Source organism: Colletes latitarsis, chromosome 11 (genome assembly GCF_051014445.1).
Source record: "Colletes latitarsis isolate SP2378_abdomen chromosome 11, iyColLati1, whole genome shotgun sequence".
Classification (NCBI taxonomy): Eukaryota; Metazoa; Arthropoda; class Insecta; order Hymenoptera; family Colletidae; genus Colletes; species Colletes latitarsis.
In genome coordinates, this window is record NC_135144.1 from 17,804,778 (window position 1) to 17,828,587 (window position 23,810).

Consider the following 23,810-nt stretch of genomic DNA (forward strand, 5'->3'; position numbering starts at 1 on the left):
CTCTCATTTTAGAAATGAGGAGTATATACTAAGTAAGTAAATAAATGTATAAATCTATTAATTTGTTAAACTCAAGAGTTCGAGTATTTACCATAGCGTGGCGCTATCCATCACTTAACGCGACGTATAGGAAGGAAACGTAAACGGATTTTAATTAAGGATCGTGTGTTTAATGTTTTTAAGCAAATTATATTTTAATCGGAAACGTGTTATTTTTTCCTAAACATGGTTCGTATTGTGAAAGCAAGGAATAAAAATTGATATTTTTTTTATATCACAGTAATGATAAAAAACACGAAAACCGATAATTAACGAAATTCCTTATTATGATAATGTCCCGAGGTAAAAATAATTTTCTTCCTCTTTGTTATTTGCATGCCTTTATATCCGTTTAACAACTACAGTAATTTAATGTGTTAATATATAATTATATCGCAGAATAAAATTTACTCATTTTATTTTCGTATTATGCACGTCTTCAAAAAAATTAAGACATATAACTTCATATACGAAGATAATCGATGAATAATCCTATAATAATAAGTCCATAGTAAATTTTGTCTTGAATATATACACCTCGTCTTAAAAATACTATAACAGAAGTTTCATTTAATTTTTTGTACAGTTTCTAGAAGAGTATACTGAGATTACAGTCATTTTATATTTATTATAATCCGGGAGATATAGACTATAATATAGATAATTCGGAAATTATTTAAAATACGTTTTTTGAATATTGGAAAACCGATAAATCATAGAAATCTATATTTTTAATACTTATAGTAATGGTTGTTTAGTTTGTTATTAATAATTAGTAAGAAATAAAATTTATAATAATTAGAACATGTTATGTATCTAAGGAAATTATGAATTTTTTGTCAAATCAGGTTGTAGCAGAGGATTGCAATTAAGCGATTGTTTCTTTGTACCTACATGATGAGGGATAAGAGCATTGGACATGGATATACTTAATATAGAAGATGTGGAAACTGGTGTTCGTTCATCAAAAAATTCTACATCAATACAATGCAACTGCATAAATTCTAATTCGATATGTTACATTGTTGTCACAATTGCTACTCTGGCTCTGTTGGGGGCGATAGTTTTTGTCTGCAGAGACTACATTAAAGTATTACTCTATTGGATCGAACATCAGAATATATGGATAGTCGCAATAATATTTATTGCCTTATTCACAGTGGTTTCGTTTCCAATTGTAATTGGTTATTTATTCCTTATAATCGCTAGTGGTTACCTCTTTGGTATATTAAGAGGTATCATGATGGTGGTATTATCAGCCAATTTAGGAATAGCTATAGCACACATTACACTTAGTGCATTGTCGTCAAAGTTACCACTTGGGGCTCTGTTGCAAAATGACACTGCAAGAGCAATACTCAGAGTTATTTCTGGACCACAGGCTTTCAAAGTTGTGTTGTTCGCAAGATTAACTCCTATTCCTTTTGGTCTCCAAAACACTATTTTTGCAGTATGTACACCTTTTAATGATATTACATTCAATATACAAGGTGTCCTACACAACTGGGAATAATTGTATCTTTGAGATAGTTAAAGATAGATAAAAATTGAATTTTATGCATCGATGCATCTGAAACTTTAGAATTTATTATACTATTTGATGCACTCCTTTAATCTGTACAAAAAAGTACAAGTTCACCGCTGACTTGGGAACTCCCGCGGTACGGCACAGGGGCAAGAGGAGTCGGACCGCCCATCTATCTATCTCGCTCTTTTGCTCTCAGGCAGTCCACATGTGTGTGTAACTGCCGCAACGAATAGCAAGTTAGAGATCAATGTGTACGTGGAAATACGTGTATCCCTTCTACTTCTCCTGCATTCCTACCGCGGGACTTCAAGTCAGCGGCGATAGTTGCCGTATTAGTTGCTTGGGACATCCAATTATGTGTAAGTATGTAATAAGAATAATATATTTCAATGCGCAGGTGAGCAACATGGGCGGTGTTCAATATCATTTAGCTAGCGCATTAGGTTTACTACCTGCCCAAATCATTAATATTTATTTGGGAAGTAGTCTACGGTCTATGCAAGATGTTCTTGAAGATAGATCAACAGCAGCAACTGGTTACGTCGTCTTTTGTTTTCAAGTAAGATGTTTTTTTTTTTCATTATTACCATTTTATATGTTATTTCGTAAAATAACATATATTTGCTGTATTCTTACTTACATTCTATATATGTCTCTATTATATTTTCAGATTCTAATAGGCATTTCGTTAATGGTATATGTTGTCCAGAAGGCGCGAAGAGAACTTCAGTTAGCATTATTAGAAGCTGATTTAGCTTCTATGGCTGACTCCTCCCATTATCTTCTTGATACCTTACCAGATTCTAAAATAGTTTTAACAAATCTAATTGCTTAAGACTCGCATAAAAGTTTTACTTCTTCAATGGGTACCTGCATGTTTCATACCTAACAGCATCATTCACACTGTTTGTGATTGACTACAGAAACAAGGTTTAGTATATATTTAATACCAAACAATCATACGAATATAATATAGTTAACGTATTGGAATATTCTTCTATTTGACATACCTATGAAAATTGAGAAAATTGGATCAATATATACAAATTAATTGTTTAGCACTTTTACTGTATGGCAACAATATGAACAGGTTTTGTTTGACTACTATTTTAAACAAATTTATTAGACCAGATATATTAGTATAAAAATTAGTATCGTTAAATTATTAAATAGAAAAAAAGATTACAATCATTTCCTCCATATATAATATTACTGTGAAAGAACTGAATATTTTGTGATACAAACAATAATTAATGGATAATTATTTAATTAAATATAACGTAATAGAACTCTTTAAGCAATAACAAAAGCAGATAGAGCACATTTTTCTAAAACAATAGGTTGTATGTTTTGTGCCAAATCTTATTTTCAAGTATTAAAAAAATCATTGTTACGTCTTCGTTTGATTAAACAGATTTTATTGCATTTATATTTCCTAATATGTATTGTTTATGATGTATTGTTATTTATTATTAGCTTTGTATATTTTATTTTTTTTTTTTTTTTGCATTTCCTTTGTAAAACGCATTTATAAAAAAGTCTTCCAAGAAGTTGAGTTTCGAAAACACTCCAAAATACGTCACATAATTTAATGAAGACTCGAGGAACAAGATTTGTAATATGAGTTAAGTATACAAAACATGAAGGTTCTTTAACATTACAAGCAAACTTCTTTCAAACTTCTGAGTTTAAATTAAGGTAGATATGTTAATCTAAAAGAAGCAAAATCAAATACTTTGCTTTGTGTATGTATGATTATAGAGAGTATTTTAGCTTGCAATACATAATTAAAAATGTAGCATATGGAAATTATACATACGTATATGCTTATGAAACATGTACAATCGGATCTCGGTATTTCAAAGTTGGAGGATAATGAAAACTGTTATATAAATGTAATAGAAATTCGAGTTGTAAAGATCAAATGTGTGCTGCACAATTTCAAGTTAACTTGTTTATTTTTTGAATTATCGAGGTTTTACCGAGTTACCGAGGTCCGATTGCACGTTCATTAATTGCATTTGTACGAACAGGAAACATTTAAGTAATAGATAAACACGTTTTACCGCAGAAACGAAGTAAACTTGTTACACATTTGATTAGAAAGACTGAAACTATGAAACGAATGAAATTATAATGAAATTTTCATGTTAGTTTGTTGTTATAACAGCATAATATTTCTCAGTCTATAATGTTCATATTTAAGTTGTATTATATTCTTGAATTTGGTTTCTCATGCTGAAACCTTCAAGAACCCGTTTCCTGAATGAAACAGAAAATATCATAGAAGGAACAAACAAAAAAACAAGTTTGCGTATAGTTGGCGATCTGCAATGTCTACGGACATTATAAACGATTAGTTCCGTGTATCTACAGTAGTAAAACAGTTTGCATGCTAAATTTAAAGGTAATGACGGTATAAGGAAAGAAACTGCATTGTACAAATTGTAATATAAATTATGTCATTATCGACTGTACCAAATAAAAGGGATTGTATTCATACATCGCATTTCAAATATTCTCATACTTATACATATACAATAATTAATTTTCTTGGTGTTTCCTCAATGCCCTTTTAATAACTGCGAAAGTAAAATCTGCATCCTCCTTGGTAATACACAAAGGTGGCTTTATTCTTAATACCTGCGCATATTGAACGTTATAAACATTTACGTGTTTGAATGTTATAGGTGTTCCGTGGGTTTCCCCTCAAACTTACGTTCGCACACAACCCTCCCTTGCCAATAAGAACGCCCATATTTTTAATATCTTCGAAAATTTCGACCATTCGTTCATGTTCTAATGGCTGTTTCGTTTTGGCATTTGAAATTAATTCAACTCCGATCATCAGCCCTTTCCCTCTAACGTCGCCCACAATCTCGGGAAATTCCGATAACAGAGTACTTAAACGATCGATTAGATAAGTACCGACCACGCGTGCATTTTCTTGAAGACCCTCCTCTTCTATGATCTAAAATAGAATTATTCTAATTTTCTATGTCTTTTTTCGCTTTCTAATTTTTGTTAAATCTAAGGGCCCGTCGTTTTACCCCTTTAACCTCAAACGCAAGGGACTCAATTGCGAACGTATACTCGCTTTTAAAACTGCTATTCCCACGGCGCACGCGAGTGGATTTCCTCCAAATGTGTTGAAGTGCAATGCGCTGTTTAGGCTATTCGCGATTTCTGCAGTAGTAACAACTGCGCCAAGAGGAAATCCATTACCTATGCCTTTTGCCATGGTTACTATATCGGGTACTACGCCATGATTCTCAAATCCCCAAAAGTGGTCGCCGGTTCTGCCAAAACCAGTCTGAACCTCGTCTGCTATGCAGACACCACCCTTGTTGCGAACGTAGTCATATACCTTTTTAAGAAAATATTTTGGATACTGTACTGCTCCACCCACTCCCTAAAATTATACACAGTACTTGCGATTAGTTCTCTGTTTTTATACGCTTCCTCTATATTTTGTCTCTAATAGGCAATAGTATTAACCCTCCGTAAAAATTTTCGTATCTATTAATGAAATACCTGAATGCTCTCGGCAACGAATCCTGCTACACTCTGCGTACAAGGCAAATTGAAGCGGAATGTTTCCTCAAATTCACGAAAATATTTTTCCGACGCTACGCATTGTCCTTCGTCGCAATCGCAATTTCTTTCAATCATTTGCACGGGCGAATCTCTACATTTCGAACCACCCCACACGCCTCTATATACGTCCGGATACACGGTCTAAAATTACGAAGCATTATCTAACGAAGCGTTAGGCGTTACTCGTTATTCGATTACGAATTCCTTAATCGTTCACACGACATTGCATAATGAGCGAATCAATAAACATTCAAAGTGACATTTAATAAATCGCCACTATCTTGATTTATTTAGATCAAGGAACAGAATTAAACAATTATAAATAAAATTTTGCATTGTTTAACATTACAACGCAATAGTTTGAATAAGTCTTAACAATATGTGGTATATTAATAATGAAAGGGCCTATCAGTTTCCATAAATATTAATTTTTCGTGAAACAATTGGTTAAGATGGCTGACGCTGTTACCCTACTGCTCACGCTGCTGTGAGTCACAGCCTGTGACCTGTGATCGGTCGTTTAGCTGGTCGAAAGGGTCAGGTGCCGTCCTCTGGTGAGACAATCGAAGGGAAAGATAATTTCAGTCGTAGAGGGGATCGTGGACCGTTCCTGTCTGTGGTAGCCCCCCACTAGGAATCCCTCTCTTTGTCAGTGATTGACTGACCGACTGACAGTTGGTCATCCTTTGGTTCTCGATAGGATGTGTGGGAGAAATGGGGAATCCGTGTCGGGTGCGAGGGTGCGACGATTCTCTTCCCCTTCAATCGGACTCGCCAAGAGGCAACGAGCTGATCAGCTGACCCTTTAGGCTCGCTATTCGGTTCGTATCGCGTCGCGTCTCCCTCAAATTTAGCTTCATCCTCTTTAACCTCTTGCGCTGGAAATTAATTGGCATTCCCATAACACATCTTTCCAGCGCAAGAAATTAACTAAAATAATTGCTCGGTACGACTAAACTAGAAGATCGAAGGAACTTTGCTTCCTTCTATCTCTCTAGTTTAGTAATCCAGTTTCTAAGGATGTAAAAGTTGGAATCCAAGTCCCATCTATCTCCCCTCGAGTCTCTATATGCAGCAACCTCTAACGTGGTGAGACCTGGTAATCGGTGTTATCCACGATGAAAACTTTTTCTTCGTGTACAACACCGAACTAATGGCTGCGAATTTAGAATAACTTCTTAATTTAAAAGTGTAAATTGACCAAAGTGGGTTCGGCATGCCTATCATAAAGGAATTAAAGAAAAATCGTTTGCGATTAATAAGGTCGGCCGAGGGGGGGTTAAACGTTGTACTCACGTGCACATAACCGGGTGGTTGTGCAATAGAAGGGTACCTCCAGGTACTCATCGTCGTGGACGCTGAAGTCCCATACGTTGCTCCGTGATAACTGTTTTTTAACGAAACAATGTTGTGACTACGCGTGTAAAGTCTAGCCATCAAGAATGCTAGCTCGTTTGCCTCCGAGCCACTGTTCGTCAAGTAGACCACCTTCAAGTTGCCCGAAAATTTGCTGATTAATTTGTTCGCGTATTCGTGTAAGCGGGGTTGCATATAGATGGAAGACACGTGATTTAACTTCGATGCTTGTTCGGTCATAGCAGCTACTATTTTACTAGAAGATAGACACAAGAAAATTTTTATAAGATATTAATATTCAATAATGGCCGTTCTGTTTATCTTTAACGAACAAAGGTTCTTTCCCCTCCTCTTCATGCCGATACTTACGGATGAGAATGTCCAACGGATACGGTAGCAACGCCTCCAAACATATCTAAATATCGTTTTCCATGATGGTCCCACAACCATTGTCCCCGACCTTCGTGTATTATTAACGGTTGTTTATAAAATGGTTTCAACGATGGAGACACGACCGATTCATAGACTCTTTTTAAATCTTCATAACTTGTACCCTAAATCGACGGAACAAAATGTTGCCAAGTCAATTCCATTACTTTTGTACTCGATGTCAAGAATTTTGTTTGCGTGTGCCTTTATGCAAATAAAACATCTTACCATATATGTAGATGGTACATATCCGCAAACAGGAATTTTCGGAGAATCCATTACGTTAGTTGCGAGAGATCTGATTTGTACGATTAGCCCTAAAATAGTATTTTACTGTTTTAAACTTATTGATGAAAAAGATGAAAATAAATATAATTAAAAAAATGTAAACAATCGAGATTTCATTTAATAGATCACTTACACTTTGAACTCGTACGGCCCAAAGTATTAGTGCCGATATTTATGTATTTTTTAATCTGCATGTTTGTTTGAACGTTTATTTGTAACGATGGATTAGCAAATTCACTGTTTAGATTTATGTACTTTGATTGAAAATTATCGATAGTTTTATGTTCCGTTTATAAAAGGACTCGTATCAAAACACGTATTAACTGTTCGAAGACCGACTACTCACTGATAATATCATGCAATTATGCATACAAGAGCCGAAAAGTTAAACGAGTTTATTTTAATGCAAGCATACATGTATTTATGTATAATCATAGATACGTTGAACCATCCACGAAGAAAGGAAATTAAGATCCGATTTTTACGAATATCGATTATTTGCAGCAACCGTCGGTGTTAATTTTATTTTCAACAAGATTCCAATATATATTCTTTTAGCTTATATGGCGAAAACTACAATAAGTTATTTAAAAAAATAATACCTTTTATTAGAAAAGATATTCGCATTATTGGTAAACGGAAATATATTAAACATTTAGAAAGAGCAGTAAATATATAACTTTATTTATACATTTTAAATTATTAACTCACATAGACTAATGACTATCCCTGAATTTTGTTATATCTCGTAAGTCGTCTTTTTTACTATCTTCTATTAACGGTGATTCTTTTATTAAGCTTTTCAACTTGAAAGTTATTGGTATGTTAAATAAAATAGGATTTGTTTTTTGAAGGCATCTTATCCAAGATATCAGGGAATCTTTAGAGGATGTACCAGTAGCGCACATTGCATAATATACACCGTCGTCTTGTTCATGAATGGTAACAGGCATTTTAGTATGAAGCTTTTCCCAAAATGGAATTTTCAAATCAGATACATCTGCAAATGAAATAGTAACATTTTTATAACAGCCTAATCGCGCAGAACATTAAAGAATCTTAATTCCATCCTACCATCATAATCTTCATAAATAATCTTTCTTTGTATCGGATCTCCTTTCAATACAAAATAATCTATGCATTTATCCGCAACCCAAATCATAAACGGTCCTTCTATACACAAAGACTTATTAGTTGGCTGTATGGCAAGTAGCTCTTGTTGTGTTCTACTCATAGTGGATATAATCCATGTATCTTCCACGGCATCTGGTAAATCTTTTGTTCTATAGTGTGTAACACTGGCTTGTACATCCGTACTACATATTTTTTTTATAGCATATTGTGCAAGTTCTTGTGGATCAGTTGGCATAGGTACAGGAACTGGCCAAGGATTTAGCTTACAAAATTTTGGCATCCAATATACCATACGCCAAAGCTTTTGTATAGGATGACTTTTTTCACCAAAAATATTTATTACTAGTTCTTGCATTTCATAGTCGGGTATCACATGATTTTGTTCCATTTGAGTGAGTAATTGAAGAGTTACATCTTGATGCTTTGGAAAATGGTACAGCATTGTTTGATACATATTCCTGGGTATGTATTTTCCCTTTGGAAATACATTCAACAAAGCTTTATAAACTTCTAAATCCCTCTCCACGCCAAATTCACTCATATGCTTTAAAGCCTGTGCAATAAATTCAACGTGTGTCCTTCGTGCAACACTAGTTTTGGTATACAAATGTATGAACTCCAAAAATGATTCTTTGGTCTTATTTTCTACCTTACTGAAACGATAAAGCGAAAGCTTCTCGCCAGGCTTGTTTTCATTGTACAAAGCTTGATTATTATTATGAAAATTACTAACAATCGTTAATTGTACGACTATCCTTTCTTTAACTATTGGAACTTTGTTTATCAAATTAAAAGCACTTTTCATTAACATATTCATAATACCTGCGTTTTTAGGTATTATAATATTTCAATTCATTTTATTCGATCAGTGTTCATTACAGTATGTTTCATAACCTTGTCGCTTCAATATAAATACTTCGATATGTATATACGGACAGTTAATATACTAAAAATATTATTTCTTTTAGAAGTTGCAATATTAATTTTCAATGTTTTATCGTATTATTTGGTTTTTAAATTTATATAAGCATATATTCTCATCAAAGAAACTTATTTAGTCGCAGACAGCATTACCGACAACGCGTCATAACATAGACTGGAACATTCGATAGAAATTTCTGTTTTGTATGCGAACTCACGATTTAAAATATATCTAAAGTAAATTCTAATTTGAACTTATTAAACGTATCATTAAATTTATAAAATTATAAAAGCTCTTCGGTCAATAATCGATTCGAATTGTGCTATACAAGAATTTTTCTATTACAATTTGGCTCTTCGTATCTACTTAAAATACAATTTTAAGTGTATTTCGGTAGAAAAGAAATATACTTATCTTATTAAAAGAAACACAGAAATATATTAACGTTTGTCAAATCAGTAAAATAAGGTGTATGTTTTTAGGGGTTTATAAAATTATTAAAAGTATTATTGAGAACCCCTGCAGTAAAATGAGATAAAAATAGAATTATTGCAAATTACAGTATTAAATCTAAATGGAGGTAAAATGTCAACAATTTTAAATGCATGAAATCATATTACAACGCATGACGTTCACGATTCATTAAGAAACCGGAAGAAATTGCGTAATTGTTATTTTGACGTTCTCGGATCAGGATCGCTAGCATAATATTGGATTAAACGAAAGTTAATAATTTCTTTAGTAATTGTAACGCAAAGTAATTTGTGTAGCCATGTCTAAGCGAGAGAAACGAACAATGAAAATATCGTACAAAAATGTTTAATTTCATGTATCTGTAGAGCGTGTTATAGGTTACTAGAGTATACTTTTTTTTATCTGATATTAATATTCGAAGAAATCGAATGCAATCGGTATGTAGAAGTAAAAGTATAAGTCATACTCTTTTAATAAAACAAAAGGCAGGAAGACTTCATTTTCTATCATAAGCATTAAATTGATTCGTATCGTAAATTACAGTCACTCTACGGAAATGAACCCGTTACTAAAAATATTTTTGTCCCATTGCTGGGCAAATATGTATTTAATAGTTGGACTAAGCATGGGCTTGAGTCTCAGTATGATATCGGTATCGATCGATACAAACAATTACATTGAGAAAACAGAACACCTAATAGAATCTTCCAACTATCAAGTGGATCTAGACGAATACGAACCAAAGATAAATATTAATAGTAAACCACAACAGGCGCAAAAAGTTCCAAAAACATTGATACGCCCAAGATATTATTTCACAGAGCTTGGAATCAGAGAAAAGCTATTTGTAGGGGTGATCACAAGTCAGCAATATTTGCACAGCAGAGACGTGGCAATTAATAAAACGATTGCTCACATTGTGGATAAAGTTCATTATTTCATTTCTATACCGGAAGGGACTAAGCCTAATGTTACCCTTCCTGGTATCGTTGGATTCACAGACACCAGAAGTATTTTGAAACCATTCCATACTATGAAATATATAATCGACAACTACCTGGAGAATTATGATTACTATTTCTTTATCAAAGATGTAAGCTACATCAATGCTAAAAAATTAGTACAATTCGTTACCAAGATTAGTGTAAGTCAGAACGTTCACGCGGGTGTTCTCGGAGATATTCCAAGTTATTGTTCCTTGGGTAAAATAATTAGTGTGTCAAATAACTGCGCTGGTGAAAATAACATTCCAATAACGACGTTCTATTATCTGTTTTCAGATTCGGGGATTCTTTTGAGCAATTCAGTCGTACAGGAAGTCAAAAATAATTTAGACTGGTGCGTTAAAAATGCTTATTCCGATTCGGATGACGTTAATTTCGGACGATGTATCGTTCATTCTGCCTCGATGCGTTGTTCTAATCGCGTACAAGGACAGGACTTTTCGTTCGTCAAATTAAAATCGACATTTTTATTTGAACAGAATTTAAAGGATTTAGCTAAAAATGAAGAATTCATAAATTCACTCGTAATATACCCGATATATGATCATCGTACCATTTATAAGTTTAACACTTACTTTGCAGCAGTAAGTTTGTATACAATATTAATATATTCGCGTCAGGGCGTACCTTGCGTTAAAAAAATTTTTTATCGATTTTAGATGAAGTCCGTTGAAATTCAGGAAAACATTTCTAATATTCGAAAAGCGATCTTAAACATGGCGCATTTGGGACCGCCGCAAGAACACGACGTGTCTTGGCCCGTTGGCAATCAGCCGGGAAACAAAGCTACCGGACGTTTTGATATTTTGCGGTGGACATATTTCAACGAGACGCATACATTTTTCAGCACAGACTTCTCGAGCGTACAGAAATTGAAAACCAATGCGAAATTTGACATTGATAAAATTATCAACATAACGTCTTCCGACGTCATTGCTAATTCCGATCAGAAATTGAAATTTAAAAAGTTACTCAACGGTTATCAAAAGTTCGATGCGTCCCGTGGAATGGATTATATATTAGATCTGGCGTTCGTCGATGTGACTACCGGTAAAGAAATCAGAAAAAGAGTGGAAGTATGCAAACCACTTGGTAAAGTCGAAATTTTACCTGTTCCATACGTAACAGAAAATACACGGGTGAATATAATATTAATAATCGACTCGTTGAGAAAGCAAGATGCGTTAAACTTTTTAGAACAGTATGCTGCAGACTGTATGGAGAAAAAATACAAAACTTTTTTCATGGCGGTTCGTATTTTCGTGGTTTTTTTTTCAGATATTTTTTAAAAGTCTTTTGTTAATCTGTTGGGTTTTTATATAGGTTCTTTTGTATAATTTTGATTCCCCTTCAAAAGGTAAAGGTGACATATTCTACGATGTTAAACAGTACGCACTTATGTTGGCTGAAAAGTATAAGAAAAATCAATCAAAGATCACATGGCTCTCTATACGTCTACCAAATAATGTAACGTCCATTGAATTCGATCCTATGCTGACTATCGCTGTCACGGATTTGTGTATCAGAAAATTTTCACCCGAAAGTTTAATACTTTTCGTCGAGACAGGAATACAACTACGATTGGATTATTTAAACAGAGTATGTATACTACTGTGGACAATTCGTATTTAATGGTAGCAAACTAATTGATATTTTAATATTCAGATCCGCATGAATACCATCAATCAGTACCAAATATTTAGCCCAATTCCGTTCGTAGAATTTCATCCTGATATCGCTCACATGAACGATATAAAACAAGTCGACACTGATATCAATCGTAACCACGGAAGATACGACGAATACAATTACAAGAATATTGCTTTTTACGTCAGAGATTACAACGCAAGTACGTGTTTCTATGAAATTTTCATTACGTTGCATTTACTTTCTACCAATTGTTTAATAGAATATATTCGTTTTACCGAGTTCATTTCGATATTTGTTACAGTGCGGAGAACCACTGAGACCAATATTCCAATAACGCACTCCGATCGGGACATTCCATCCCTTTTGAAGCTCTCTCAGAACATACCTGTCACATCTTTGTTTGAAATGTTCGTTTCTTTTAGTAATTTGCATGTACTACGCGCAGTGGAACCAGCCCTTAAAGTAAAATACAAAAACATCAATTGCACTAATGCCTACAACGGTAATATGTACAAGCGTTGTATCCAATCGAGAAATTTCTACTTGGGTCGACGCAGTCAACTCGCCAGATTAGTGTTAGATTATCAAACGTTTGAGCATAATTCGCGTTAGTAAATTACGTTCACCGAGAAAAGTATTAATGAAATTAAAAATGATATTATTATCGAGTTAAAGATTAATATAGTTTATATAGCGCAAGAATTGCAGTAACTTGAAATGACGTTAATACGCGAACTAATTATACATACTCTTCATGTAAGTATATAATAAGATTCATATTATAATGAATATTTTATTAAATTTATACATTTCATTTAAATAAATATTTTTTAAGTAATACAGTCGTTAAATCGTTTTGTGCACACATCGTATATAACATTTTGTATTATGAAGAGACTGCATAGATAACCAATCGGATGTATGTACATACATATCATGTATGGCATTTAGATATTCGGTATTACGAAAACACAAAGAATCGGATTTAAGATTTAAAAAAAAAACAAAGCTTCTGCCACGTTGCCAGGAAGCGCATAAAAGATTTTGGCAAGATTTCTACCTTCAAAGTATATAAGAAAATGAAGATCATATAATTACACTAAATATTAGTCGATAGTAATTGTACAATCCCTAGTACCTTATAAATAAATGTACATACGCTACATTACCATTTGTATTCATCATTTTTTTTTACCATATATTTATTGCCCAAGAAGCAAAAGTTTGTTGTGTATTTGTATATAGCGTAACTTACTGCAGGATATGCGTAGAATGCTTTCCAACTTGCTATACACATTTCCTTGGGTGGCACAGAACAAAATTAACATTTTTCTATCTTATTTTCGTGGATCATTTGATGTACCATAGCAAATGCTGGGAAAAATATAATTTTTGGCGAAACGATCTTCGGAAGATCTTTTTAGCATCTCTGAAAAATACTGTTGTAGCGAAAATTGATGTATTACAGAAGGTGATACTACCGTATGCAGTTTACACGTACGTTACATTAATCGTTGTCAGATTCCGATTCTGATAATTGCAAGTCATCGTTTAAAAGATTATTTGGCATTAGTAATGTGGGAGACGAAGCTGAACTATTCAAGTGTCCTAAAAAAAAAAAAAAATTGATAGTTTCTCGATTAATAACAATAATAAATACCTTGAAGTCGTACCATTAGTTCCCGTTAACGTTGGTTTATTTGCGGTATCGGAATCGCTATCGGAACTGTCTGAACTCGAGCTACTTGTAGTAGAATCGCTGAGCGCTCCTTCGTCACCGCCTACAGTTGCAGATTTTGTCGTTGGTTGAGTATTTATTGCAGGAGACGATCTCGGTGGTGCGGAAGAATTTATAGTCGGGAATGATCCGGACGATGATAAAGGACAGTCATCGTTATCGGAACCGATCATTGGCAAACTAGCCAAAGTCGATGGTGCCACTGATGATTGCACTGGTGAACTAAAGTTCTGTGTGTTTTTAGTACGTTTAGAAAAAAATCTTAATGCGTTACAGTAACATTACTACATAAATAAAAAGTTCTCTTAAACTTATCGAATAATATAAATTCGCTAAATTTAACTACCATTTACATTTCGCATTAAAGACTACCTAAATACCTATTAGTCGAAGTAGATGGTGGACTTTTGCCATGATACGGAGAAACTCTAAGAGGACTAAATTGTTTTGGATGTAATTGCACGCTAGGTTCTCTTTTCTTTCCGCTTGTAACTTTTGTCCTCCCAGTTGCTCTTCCATGCGTTGGACTCCTCTTAGTTTCAACCGGCGTTATAGGTCTACTACTGCTATTTCCTCCAGGAATTCCTAAGTGTGGTTGAGACTTTGGTTCTGTTCTAAAAAATGTTACAACACATGTCAACGGTATAGAAGGTGAAAATATTATGATTTGGCACATTGCAAGAACATCGATGCTACGTTGGATTACCTAGTCTTTTTAACTTGTATGTTTGCAGTTAACTTTTCCAAAGTAATTTCTCCTGTAACTCTATCTATTATCAGAACACATTCTTTATGATAAGGTCTCTGAGAACCTTTAAAAACTGTGTGAGGAATTCCTGCACCATCCAAGTGCGGCACAGTAACTGTCATCGTGTTATTAGTTCCAACTTCGACCCTTGCTACTTTGGAAACATCAACGCTTGCAGGTTTAAAATCATCTAAAATTATACGTTAAACTTAAACAAATTACCCAATAACCGAAACATCGATGCAACTAACAAATCTTAACAAAACCAACGCGTCGGATACTGCAGAGTTTCCGGACAAAATAATTGGACATAATCAAACATGAATACATAATAAAAACTTGTAAACACTACCAAACGAAGCTTACTGTCCAGTCTTGCGCATTTTTTAAGAAAATGTACTCGTCAAAGGGTTAATGTACTAAAGGTACATATGACAATATACCGAAATCTATGCTACGATTTCGGTGATTTAGATAGTAAATTGAATTAATTTGTATACTAACATTTCAGAGTGTGAAAGGCTGTGGATCTATTGTTCGTAAATGTCGGTCCTAGCTTTAATTCCCGAATTTCGGGTCCCAAACCAAGCCGCTCTGCCATGTCACGCCCGATACCTTGGAAATTCGTTTCAGGGACAGAAGCAACCGATTTCATCGAGTACGTTTATTATTAATAACTTTTCGCAAACGTGAATGAGTAGTATGCTCGAGGCACGAGCAGTCTGCCGAGATTCGAGATTATTTGTTACACGTTTTATTCGTTGGTCTGCCAAAATATGGCAGAGACGCGCACTATCGCATTTTCCAGTAACAGCTGCTTCGAAAGTTGTTCCGTTTATACAGTTGCAGAAAGCTTGTTTATCCGTTTATTCGAACCGTCACCAATACAGAAATAATTATCGTTAAACCGTGTCCTAACGATCAATAAGTTAGTACTGCATAGAAAAATCAAATGAAATTATTATAGTTCGCGCAACACGATTTTTCGTTGACCTAGTTCGTTCGACATCTGCGCTCATGAAGATCCACACTTATGGTTAATTCATTTGATATTATTTGAAAACAGGTTTAACAGAAAAAAATTAACTATGACAATTAAGATATACAAGTTGATTAAATCGAACTCAAGATACGTTGTGATTTATCTGTTTCCAAATACTTAGAAGAAACATCGTAGTAAGCACTTTAAACTTCGACTGAAAATTAAATTTCTGAATATACATAGAAATATAAGTATTGTTACGCTATCGCGTGAATTTAGGTTTAGTACATATAGCGCCACAACGGGAATTTATGGGAACTCGATTAATAACCATCGAGTGCGCCATCATGTAACTCCATTAAAATTCGGAGCGGAATTCAAACGAACCAGCTGTCTTATAATGTACGTCGCTATTGTATAAGATTCAACGTAGGCGATCAAACAGGAGAAAGTCAAGGGTCGAGAGAGAGAGAAGGCATTCCTTAGAAATATACGTATTTCTGTAAAAGATTCACGAAATAGTCATGATACTGTACCAATATAAAAAAAAAGCTACGAATGTACGTATAATCATTTCAAGTTTTTAAAAAGGCTAGTAACTTTTCAATGACTTTATCCTTTTGCGATATCACAATCGTCTTAGGGAATTTGTTGCGTCGTAAAACGTGGCAATATTCGAAACGAAGAATGTATATAAACGAAAATTCTGTTTATTTCCTTAAAGTTATAAAAATGTAGTAACTGTTCGATTATATTAATATTGTTCACAATTCGTTTAAAGTGAAGACCATAAAAATTTCTATGAAACACAGAGAATATTGAGTCAAGTCAGTACTAGGGATATCATAATAGTAGCAAAACTCGTCGATGAAAAATCGTTCGAAAATGTAGGAAGCGACCAAACTGATAACATTGTAATTACTATTTCGTATGCCTACCAATGTAATCATTAGCAGCTGTAATGTAGAAGCAATATTTAGTAACAATTGATGCTTTCTTATTTGACTCTCTTTTCGTTTTGATTGCAGCTGGAAAAATATTGGCAAAATGCCCAAAGAAAGTACTATGAGCCAAATTTTTTCATTAATTCCATATCCATTTAGGATACCAGCAGTAAACAATGCCAGAGGTGCAACGTCGACAATCTTGGAGTACCAATCGTAGAAAATCCTTAGATACTTCGCTATTATAGTTGTTGATGTGATAAATGGAACTCCTGGAAGCAACATTGCTACAAATAATGTGCTTAATACTTTACATACGTAGTACAATGTAAGTGCTACTATGTTACTACATATTATGGCGTGAATTAATACTTTTTCATCAATTAAGCAAAAAATAAGTTTTTTAAACATTTCTAAAACTTTTAAAATTGTCACAATAAAAATATCAAAGATTCTGAATGTTCACCTGTACCCGTTTTATAGAATTTGGTAGCAAGAGCAAAGAATGCGAAAGATGATATCATTTATTCTTAGTCCTTAAAGTCTATATAAAATAATAGTTATGTAATTTTATGATTAATCTAACAATCTAATATACAGGATAGCAAAAAAACAGTCTGTAACTCTAAGGTCATACAGTACTCATAGAGAGAAGCAAAAAATATCTAACAAACATTGGTTTTTAAATATTAAAGTTAATTTTACATTGAAAGAATTTTACTTTTCTTAATGAATACTATATACCCTTAAAGTTACAAACTTGTTTTCTTTACCAACTGTATAGTTGGAACTTGCGAGAAATAATACAAATGATAGATATTTATATTATTATTTATATCTCCTGACTGTAAAAGATTATATTACAAACAACTAATCCTTTTAAACTAAATAATGAAATTATATATTTTGATACAATGAGTAATGCAACTAGATAAAGGTAAATATTTAATGTCTGCTAAATTGATATTTTTTATTACATAGAATTATGTAAAGTAATAGGTAAGGTAAAATTGAAGTTGTATCATTGAACAATTTTACTTCTAAATTGCTAAGTCAAACTACAATAACATAAAAATTACAGCATGCAAGTGGATTTTACCACTAAAATAAGCTAAAGTATAGAAACAATCTGTAATATCTATATTAGGAACAAAAAGAAATGATTATAATAAGCAAAAGAAGAAATTTATAGAAACATTATATTTTGTGCAATAAAAAGTTTGTTTCAAAATAAAAATATAATTATCAAATTACTATGCAGCAACACTTTTGTGTAATCACCTTTCTCATCTTATGAATTCGGATTGGTACATCGAAGTTACTATATTATTTCTCACCTGTTCCAACAAAATTGAAACACTACAAATGCCAAACTAAAAACATGTCTTCCTCCTTCGGAGTTCTATGCTCAAAAGTCAAGTACAATACCCTTATGTAGTTTCATACCAACTAATCCTCTGCGTCACCCCCAATAACTTACAAGACGTACTTTTAGGGGGCTCTGTACAGATAATGTTGTTTTAAAAAGACACTAGGCAAATGTCAAGATGCAGAATACACAAGTGTCGAAGGATACTTTCTTACCGAACCTAAGAATCCCCAGGATGGAGTGAGAGAGTAGAATTTGGAAGGCACGTAGTGACCAGGTGCTTGCTTTACCGTAGGGGTCGCCAAGGGTTTTCATACAACCAATCGTCACGATAAATTTCGACAGGTGTGCTACGACGCTGCTTGGACAAACCATGGTCACCTCTCATTCACAAACACCTTATCTTTCCTTGAGATTAATCTCGAGTCACGAGATTTATTAGGCTTGATAAAAATTTCCATGCGACCACGATCGAAAGACGCCAATGTGTAAAAGGGTCTTTCTTATACCGATAAGATAAACAACTTTTTCTACAATTTATTTAATATTTGAGTAAGGTTATGTACGATCACATCGTTATCAATTACTCGATCGTTATTTTACAGCATACGATTCCTTGCTAGTGTATCTAAGTCTAAATTTGCTCAAGTTTATTAAAGCACCAGCGTTGACATAGATAGCAGCACGGACATCGTATTCTATTTAGATAGGTCGAATGTATAAAGTCTATCTGGGTCGTGATTTCGCACGATTCGCTAGATATTTCGTCCTTGATACCTTCGGCATAAGTATCTATTGTATAAATAGATACATATATCTGTCCATTTAACGCCCTTAATAACAGACATTAATCTAAATAATTCGTTTATATCAATAACACTTTATTGCATTAGAAAATCCACACGAAAAAATTTGAATTTTTCTAATATTGCTTACACATTTCTACTACCGTAAAGCAATAATAACTTAATACAAAAAAATAAAATTACCTCCAAGCTGATCGTTCATGAACGACAAAATCGGATACGTAAAATTATACACAAAGAAATTGTGTCCAAAATATATACGATATATTAATGCTTTTGAAAAAAAGTATGCATACCCTTATGTATAACATACCCTTGCAAGTGCAATTAATACGTTTCAAAAGATAGCATTTAATATTTACGAAATCTGTAACTTTAAATATGAAGTTGACTAGAACATTGAATATTACAACTTCCTTACTAGCGAAAAGGGAAACAAGATACTAAAGAAAAAACTATTATCGTAGTTGTTGAGTCATAAACATAAAATATAATTTGATTAGATTAAATAAGCAGCATAGAAAATAATAGCAACTGTAATAGAACAATTAATTAGGGTTTTTATTTAATATTTGGATGACAGTGACTGATACAAGTCACGAATTTTAGAATTACTATCATGACGATATTTGTTCATAGAAACGACACTGTACGCTGTTACTGTTGGACGTCATAGTTGTTTGCATCTAACCTAACTTTCCATACGTATATTGCACGTAGATACGTTACAGGGTGTTTGGCCACCCCTGGGAAAAATTTTAATGGGAGATTCTAGAAGCCAAAATAAGACGAAAAACAAGAATACCAATTTGTTGATGGAGGCTTCGTTAAAAAGTTACTAACGTTTAAAGTTTCACCCATACTGAATTTTTTTCTCGAAAATGTGCAAAATTTCGGGAATATGTCTATTCACCAAAAATGATTGTAACTGACCCCCGCAACCGAAAACAATTTTTCCAAAATGATTTGAAATTTTTTTTTTCTGTCGAAAAATTTCACACCTTTTCGAATTTTTTTCTCGAAAGTGGGTAGGATTTCGAGGGTACGTGTAATGACCAAAAATGATTGTAATTGACCCCCGCAACCGAAAATAATTTTTCCAGAACGATTTGAAATTTTTGAATTTAATTGTTAATAACTTTTTAACGAAGCCACCATCAACAAATTGGTATTCTTGATTTTCGTCTTATTTTGGCCTCTAGAATCCCCCATTAAAATTTTTCTCAGGGGTGGCCGAACACCCTGTATACAATGTTGATAGTAGAATTGGACAAATTTTATTTTTGAATAACGAATAAAAATATTAGATTCATTCGTAAACTAACTTTCCACTGCTTTGCTCGTCCAAATGTTGGTTTAAAATATTTATTGATATATTCTTTTTTATAAATGAATTTATGAATGAAACGTGCAAAGAGGTTAGTTTACGAATCGATCTGAAATTTGCACTCTGTGCACGAATAAAATTTACCCAACTCAGTTACAGTATGTTATACGTTTTTATTTTTATAAACATGGAACACAAAATATTATCGAACTTTATTAGTACATAAATTCGATCTTCGGTTAAGAGGACAGCATTTCTTTGAAACACATTTTAGGGGTGATAGTAATCCCAAAACATTCTTCTTAAATTAGTGAATGTATAAATAAAAAGAGAGGTACTGGAAATCACAGTACTTTTTTCTAGGCTAAAGGTATCGAATAATAACAATTGAGAAGAAAAAACATATATTTTCGATAATTATATGTTTTATTTAAGTTTTATTTAAATCGAATAAGGAAAAATAGAGACTCAAAAATAATCCATATGAAAGAATACGGCTATTTTAGCATACGAAAAAGGTATCGGTGTAAAAAGGTCTGTACGCAATCGCGAATAGCGAGCTTTATGTACGCAAAATAAAAGTCGAGAATATGACTGGAGGTGATCGTCTTTTCAACGTTTAAAGCAACAACGTAACTAATATATTACTAATGTACGATGACGGTTCCGGTAAAAGTTTTGCAGCAGTACTGCAGTATTTTTACCCTTGACAACGTGTCGTGTAATCGCGGTAAATGTTCGTGCGCACTCGACGTGAAATCGTTACACAAACCTAAATTCTGCACGAACTTCAAGCCATTGGAAATTCGGATTTTGTTTGTTGCAGTGATTCTCAAACCAACCACGCGGTTCAAGTGTCCCTTGTTTTTTTAATTTTACAAAATGCTCAATGAAAAATGTCAATTTCCGTAAGTCCAAAACGAACGAAATTATTCAGAAACGTTGATAATTGTTTAACCTGTTCGACTCGCTGGTTTTTTAATATCGCGTGGCTTAAACATTTCTCGAATAATTTTGTGTCGGAAAAACGTTTACGGTAGCGAATGCTTACATATTTGTATCGATAAAAAAAAGTCATTTGAGGGAAAGTTAATATATAAGGAATCGAATAAGGTTATAAAATTTCTCTCGTAATTTTTATTATGTGTAACAAAAGATGCTATAAAAAAAAAATAACTCTTTTTATTTTTGGCAGTTCGAACGTTGGTTCGTTTATGAATTGCTGTGTTTTACCCGGTTAGTGCTGCCATCTGACGCGTCAAAAAATCCCCAAATACTTGGCAGATCGTAATCAATAAGAGAGGAAACGGTGTACGTGATATTTTATATTTATCAATATTTTATCTTCGTATCAACGTGATCACAGGAAATCTATTACCTAAAGTGTATTATTTTATTTTGGCGAAAACAATATTGCAACATTCAAGCATAAAATATTTTCCACTTGTATTAAAAACGTGGAGGGAAAAAACAAATACACGCTCCTAGCAAAGATTGAAAAAATATATCGAGAGAAATGAACGAACTTTGTTCGAAAGTAAATAACATTTTACTAAAAATCTCATCCACAAACCAATTGATTATGCAAATTTAAAAAGTACATAATTATATTATTTAAGGGATACTTATTTTTAATTCAGCGTACTATTACAACAATTAATATCGTAATAGTACCATGGCATATCGTGGCACGATTAACAGTACAATTTTATTATCACAGTTTAACAAATCATGCATCTATATTATTAACATTTTTTATACATGTCCGTTTCGTAGCATTACATAGTAACGACTGTTCCCATAAATGGTTTATGTAATTCTGTGTATATTTACAAGCAAATTTCTAGATAAACTATTTCACGGTCAGAGACGCGCTGATTATAAATAGAATTTTTGCGACATTTTTACATTGAGCGCCAGGAACGCTATTTTAAAATATAATCGGGCGCATGCCGCAAAGCGCATAGTAATTTAAAATTAACGGGCCCTTGAAAAGTGTCACGATTTAGTCCGATCAATAACGACGAGAAAGTATAAATTTTTAGTTAATTAGTTATTACTTTGCGAAAATGGTAAATATTTTTATGATAAGTAATTTTTTACGTAATGATTCTTTGCACAAATTGAAGAATTCCTTGCTAAGTTAAATAATGTTTCCTCCTAGCTTTTATAATCATTTATGCAACACTGCAATTATATACATATACAGGGTGTTCGGCCAACCATGGGAAAAATTTTAATGGGGGATTCTAGAGGTTAAAATAAGACGAAAATCAAGAATATCAATTTGTTGATGGAGGCTTCGTTAAAAAGTTATTAACAATTAAATTCAAAAATTTCAAATCGTTCTGGAAAAATTATTTTCGGTTGCGGGGGTCAATTACAATCATTTTTGGTGAATACACATACCTCTGAAATCCTATCCACTTTCGAGAAAAAAATTCGAGTAAGTGCTGAAAGTTTTGGGTGAAAAAAAAGACTTTCGAATAGTCTTGGAAAAATTATTTTTAGTTGCAGGGGTCAATTGCAAGCATTTTTGGTCAACAGACATACCCCCGAAATCCTACGAATTTTTGAGAAAAAATTCCCTACCGAAAATATAATTTCTGGCCAGAAATGTCTGCCCGAATTTTCATGCGAATCTTTAAAACATCATAACTTCTGAACGGATTGGACGATTTTAATGTTTAAAAAAGCAAACTACGCGTATTTTGGTGGGGAATATGTACAAATCGCAAAAATATTCGAAAAGTTGGCCCTTGACCCTGCAAAATGGGAAAAACTCCATAAAAATGGTCCAATTTTCAAACAGCCATAACTCCCATAATTGTGAATATATTTCAATGAAACTTTTTTCTGAAGTAGAGCTTACGGGTACCTACAAAAAAGTATTAGACAACTTTTCTGTAGGGAGTCAAACAAAATTACTACAAATGAAAAACGAATTTTTAAGTAAAATCGACAGGGGGGGTGCCTAAATTTTTCGGCGAAAAAAAAATTTTTCAAATCATTCTAAAAAAATTATTTTCGGTTGTGGGGTTCAATTACAATCATTTTTGGTCATCATACATACCCCTGAAATCCTACGCATTTTCAAGAAAAAAATTCGAGTAGGTATTGAAATTTTTCGACGAAATTAAAAAATTTCAAATCGTTTTGGAAAAATTATTTTCGGTTGCAGGGGTCAATTACAATCATTTTTGGTGAATAGACATACCCCCGAAATCCTACGCATTTTCGAGAAAAAAATTCAGTACGAGTGGAACTTTAAACGTTAATAACTTTTGAACGAAGCCTTTATCCACAAATTGGTATTCTTGATTTTTGTCTTATTTTGGCCTCTAGAATCCCCTATTAAAATTTTTCCCAGGGGTGGCCGTACACCCTGTATAAATAAATTCAATATTCCGATGTTTTATGCACTATTTTACAAATTTTTGTTTTCAAATGCTTGAATAAATTCACTTGTTCATAA

The 23,810-nt window shown here is 33.2% G+C and overlaps 6 protein-coding genes across 11 annotated transcripts; 2 read left to right on the forward strand and 4 right to left on the reverse strand.

Annotated features, from left to right (window-relative positions):
* The first annotated feature begins 48 nt into the window (after positions 1-48).
* Positions 49-4,066, forward strand: LOC143348561 (transmembrane protein 64). The gene is made up of 4 exons (XM_076778896.1): positions 49-342; positions 888-1,489; positions 1,965-2,126; positions 2,238-4,066. The coding sequence occupies exons 2-4, from the start codon at positions 959-961 to the stop codon at positions 2,400-2,402; spliced, it is 858 nt and encodes a 285-aa protein (XP_076635011.1). The 5' UTR covers positions 49-342; positions 888-958; the 3' UTR covers positions 2,403-4,066.
* LOC143348558 (alanine--glyoxylate aminotransferase 2, mitochondrial) lies at positions 4,004-8,080 on the reverse strand. Of its 2 annotated transcripts, none has more exons than XM_076778890.1 (8): positions 7,949-8,080; positions 7,178-7,266; positions 6,890-7,074; positions 6,461-6,776; positions 5,102-5,305; positions 4,665-4,979; positions 4,287-4,538; positions 4,004-4,210 (listed from the first exon to the last, which is right to left on the reverse strand). In XM_076778890.1, the coding sequence occupies exons 2-8, from the start codon at positions 7,226-7,228 to the stop codon at positions 4,112-4,114; spliced, it is 1,422 nt and encodes a 473-aa protein (XP_076635005.1). In that variant the 5' UTR covers positions 7,229-7,266; positions 7,949-8,080; the 3' UTR covers positions 4,004-4,111. The 2 variants fall into 2 exon arrangements, with proteins under 2 accessions (XP_076635005.1, XP_076635004.1); XM_076778889.1 differs by lacking the exon at positions 7,949-8,080 and adding an exon at positions 7,371-7,505.
* Positions 7,682-9,830, reverse strand: Ecsit (evolutionarily conserved signaling intermediate in Toll pathway, mitochondrial). Of its 2 annotated transcripts, XM_076778892.1 has the most exons (3): positions 8,312-9,830; positions 7,949-8,237; positions 7,682-7,810 (listed from the first exon to the last, which is right to left on the reverse strand). In XM_076778892.1, the coding sequence occupies exons 1-2, from the start codon at positions 9,186-9,188 to the stop codon at positions 7,954-7,956; spliced, it is 1,161 nt and encodes a 386-aa protein (XP_076635007.1). In that variant the 5' UTR covers positions 9,189-9,830; the 3' UTR covers positions 7,682-7,810; positions 7,949-7,953. The 2 variants fall into 2 exon arrangements, with proteins under 2 accessions (XP_076635007.1, XP_076635006.1); XM_076778891.1 differs by lacking the exon at positions 7,682-7,810 and having other exon boundaries at positions 7,861-8,237.
* Positions 9,831-9,886: 56 nt separating this feature from the next.
* On the forward strand, positions 9,887-13,063 carry Chpf (Chondroitin polymerizing factor). Its single transcript, XM_076778887.1, has 6 exons — positions 9,887-10,969; positions 11,048-11,355; positions 11,431-12,021; positions 12,095-12,370; positions 12,437-12,620; positions 12,723-13,063. The coding sequence occupies exons 1-6, from the start codon at positions 10,324-10,326 to the stop codon at positions 13,031-13,033; spliced, it is 2,316 nt and encodes a 771-aa protein (XP_076635002.1). The 5' UTR covers positions 9,887-10,323; the 3' UTR covers positions 13,034-13,063.
* A 137-nt stretch (positions 13,064-13,200) lies between these two features.
* Eaf (ELL-associated factor) lies at positions 13,201-16,126 on the reverse strand. Of its 3 annotated transcripts, none has more exons than XM_076778895.1 (6): positions 15,412-16,126; positions 14,866-15,097; positions 14,540-14,773; positions 14,095-14,381; positions 13,923-14,029; positions 13,201-13,850 (listed from the first exon to the last, which is right to left on the reverse strand). In XM_076778895.1, the coding sequence occupies exons 1-5, from the start codon at positions 15,560-15,562 to the stop codon at positions 13,929-13,931; spliced, it is 1,005 nt and encodes a 334-aa protein (XP_076635010.1). In that variant the 5' UTR covers positions 15,563-16,126; the 3' UTR covers positions 13,201-13,850; positions 13,923-13,928. The 3 variants fall into 3 exon arrangements, with proteins under 3 accessions (XP_076635010.1, XP_076635009.1, XP_076635008.1); XM_076778894.1 differs by having other exon boundaries at positions 13,201-13,860; XM_076778893.1 differs by having other exon boundaries at positions 13,201-14,029; positions 15,412-16,125.
* A 453-nt stretch (positions 16,127-16,579) lies between these two features.
* On the reverse strand, positions 16,580-19,147 carry LOC143348563 (uncharacterized). Of its 2 annotated transcripts, none has more exons than XM_076778897.1 (2): positions 18,418-19,147; positions 16,580-17,105 (listed from the first exon to the last, which is right to left on the reverse strand). In XM_076778897.1, exons 1-2 carry the CDS (start codon positions 18,575-18,577, stop codon positions 16,654-16,656), a joined length of 612 nt encoding a protein of 203 aa, XP_076635012.1. In that variant the 5' UTR covers positions 18,578-19,147; the 3' UTR covers positions 16,580-16,653. The 2 variants fall into 2 exon arrangements, 1 of the variants encoding a protein (XP_076635012.1); XR_013080787.1 differs by having other exon boundaries at positions 16,979-18,334; positions 18,418-18,554.
* Positions 19,148-23,810: the final 4,663 nt, after the last annotated feature.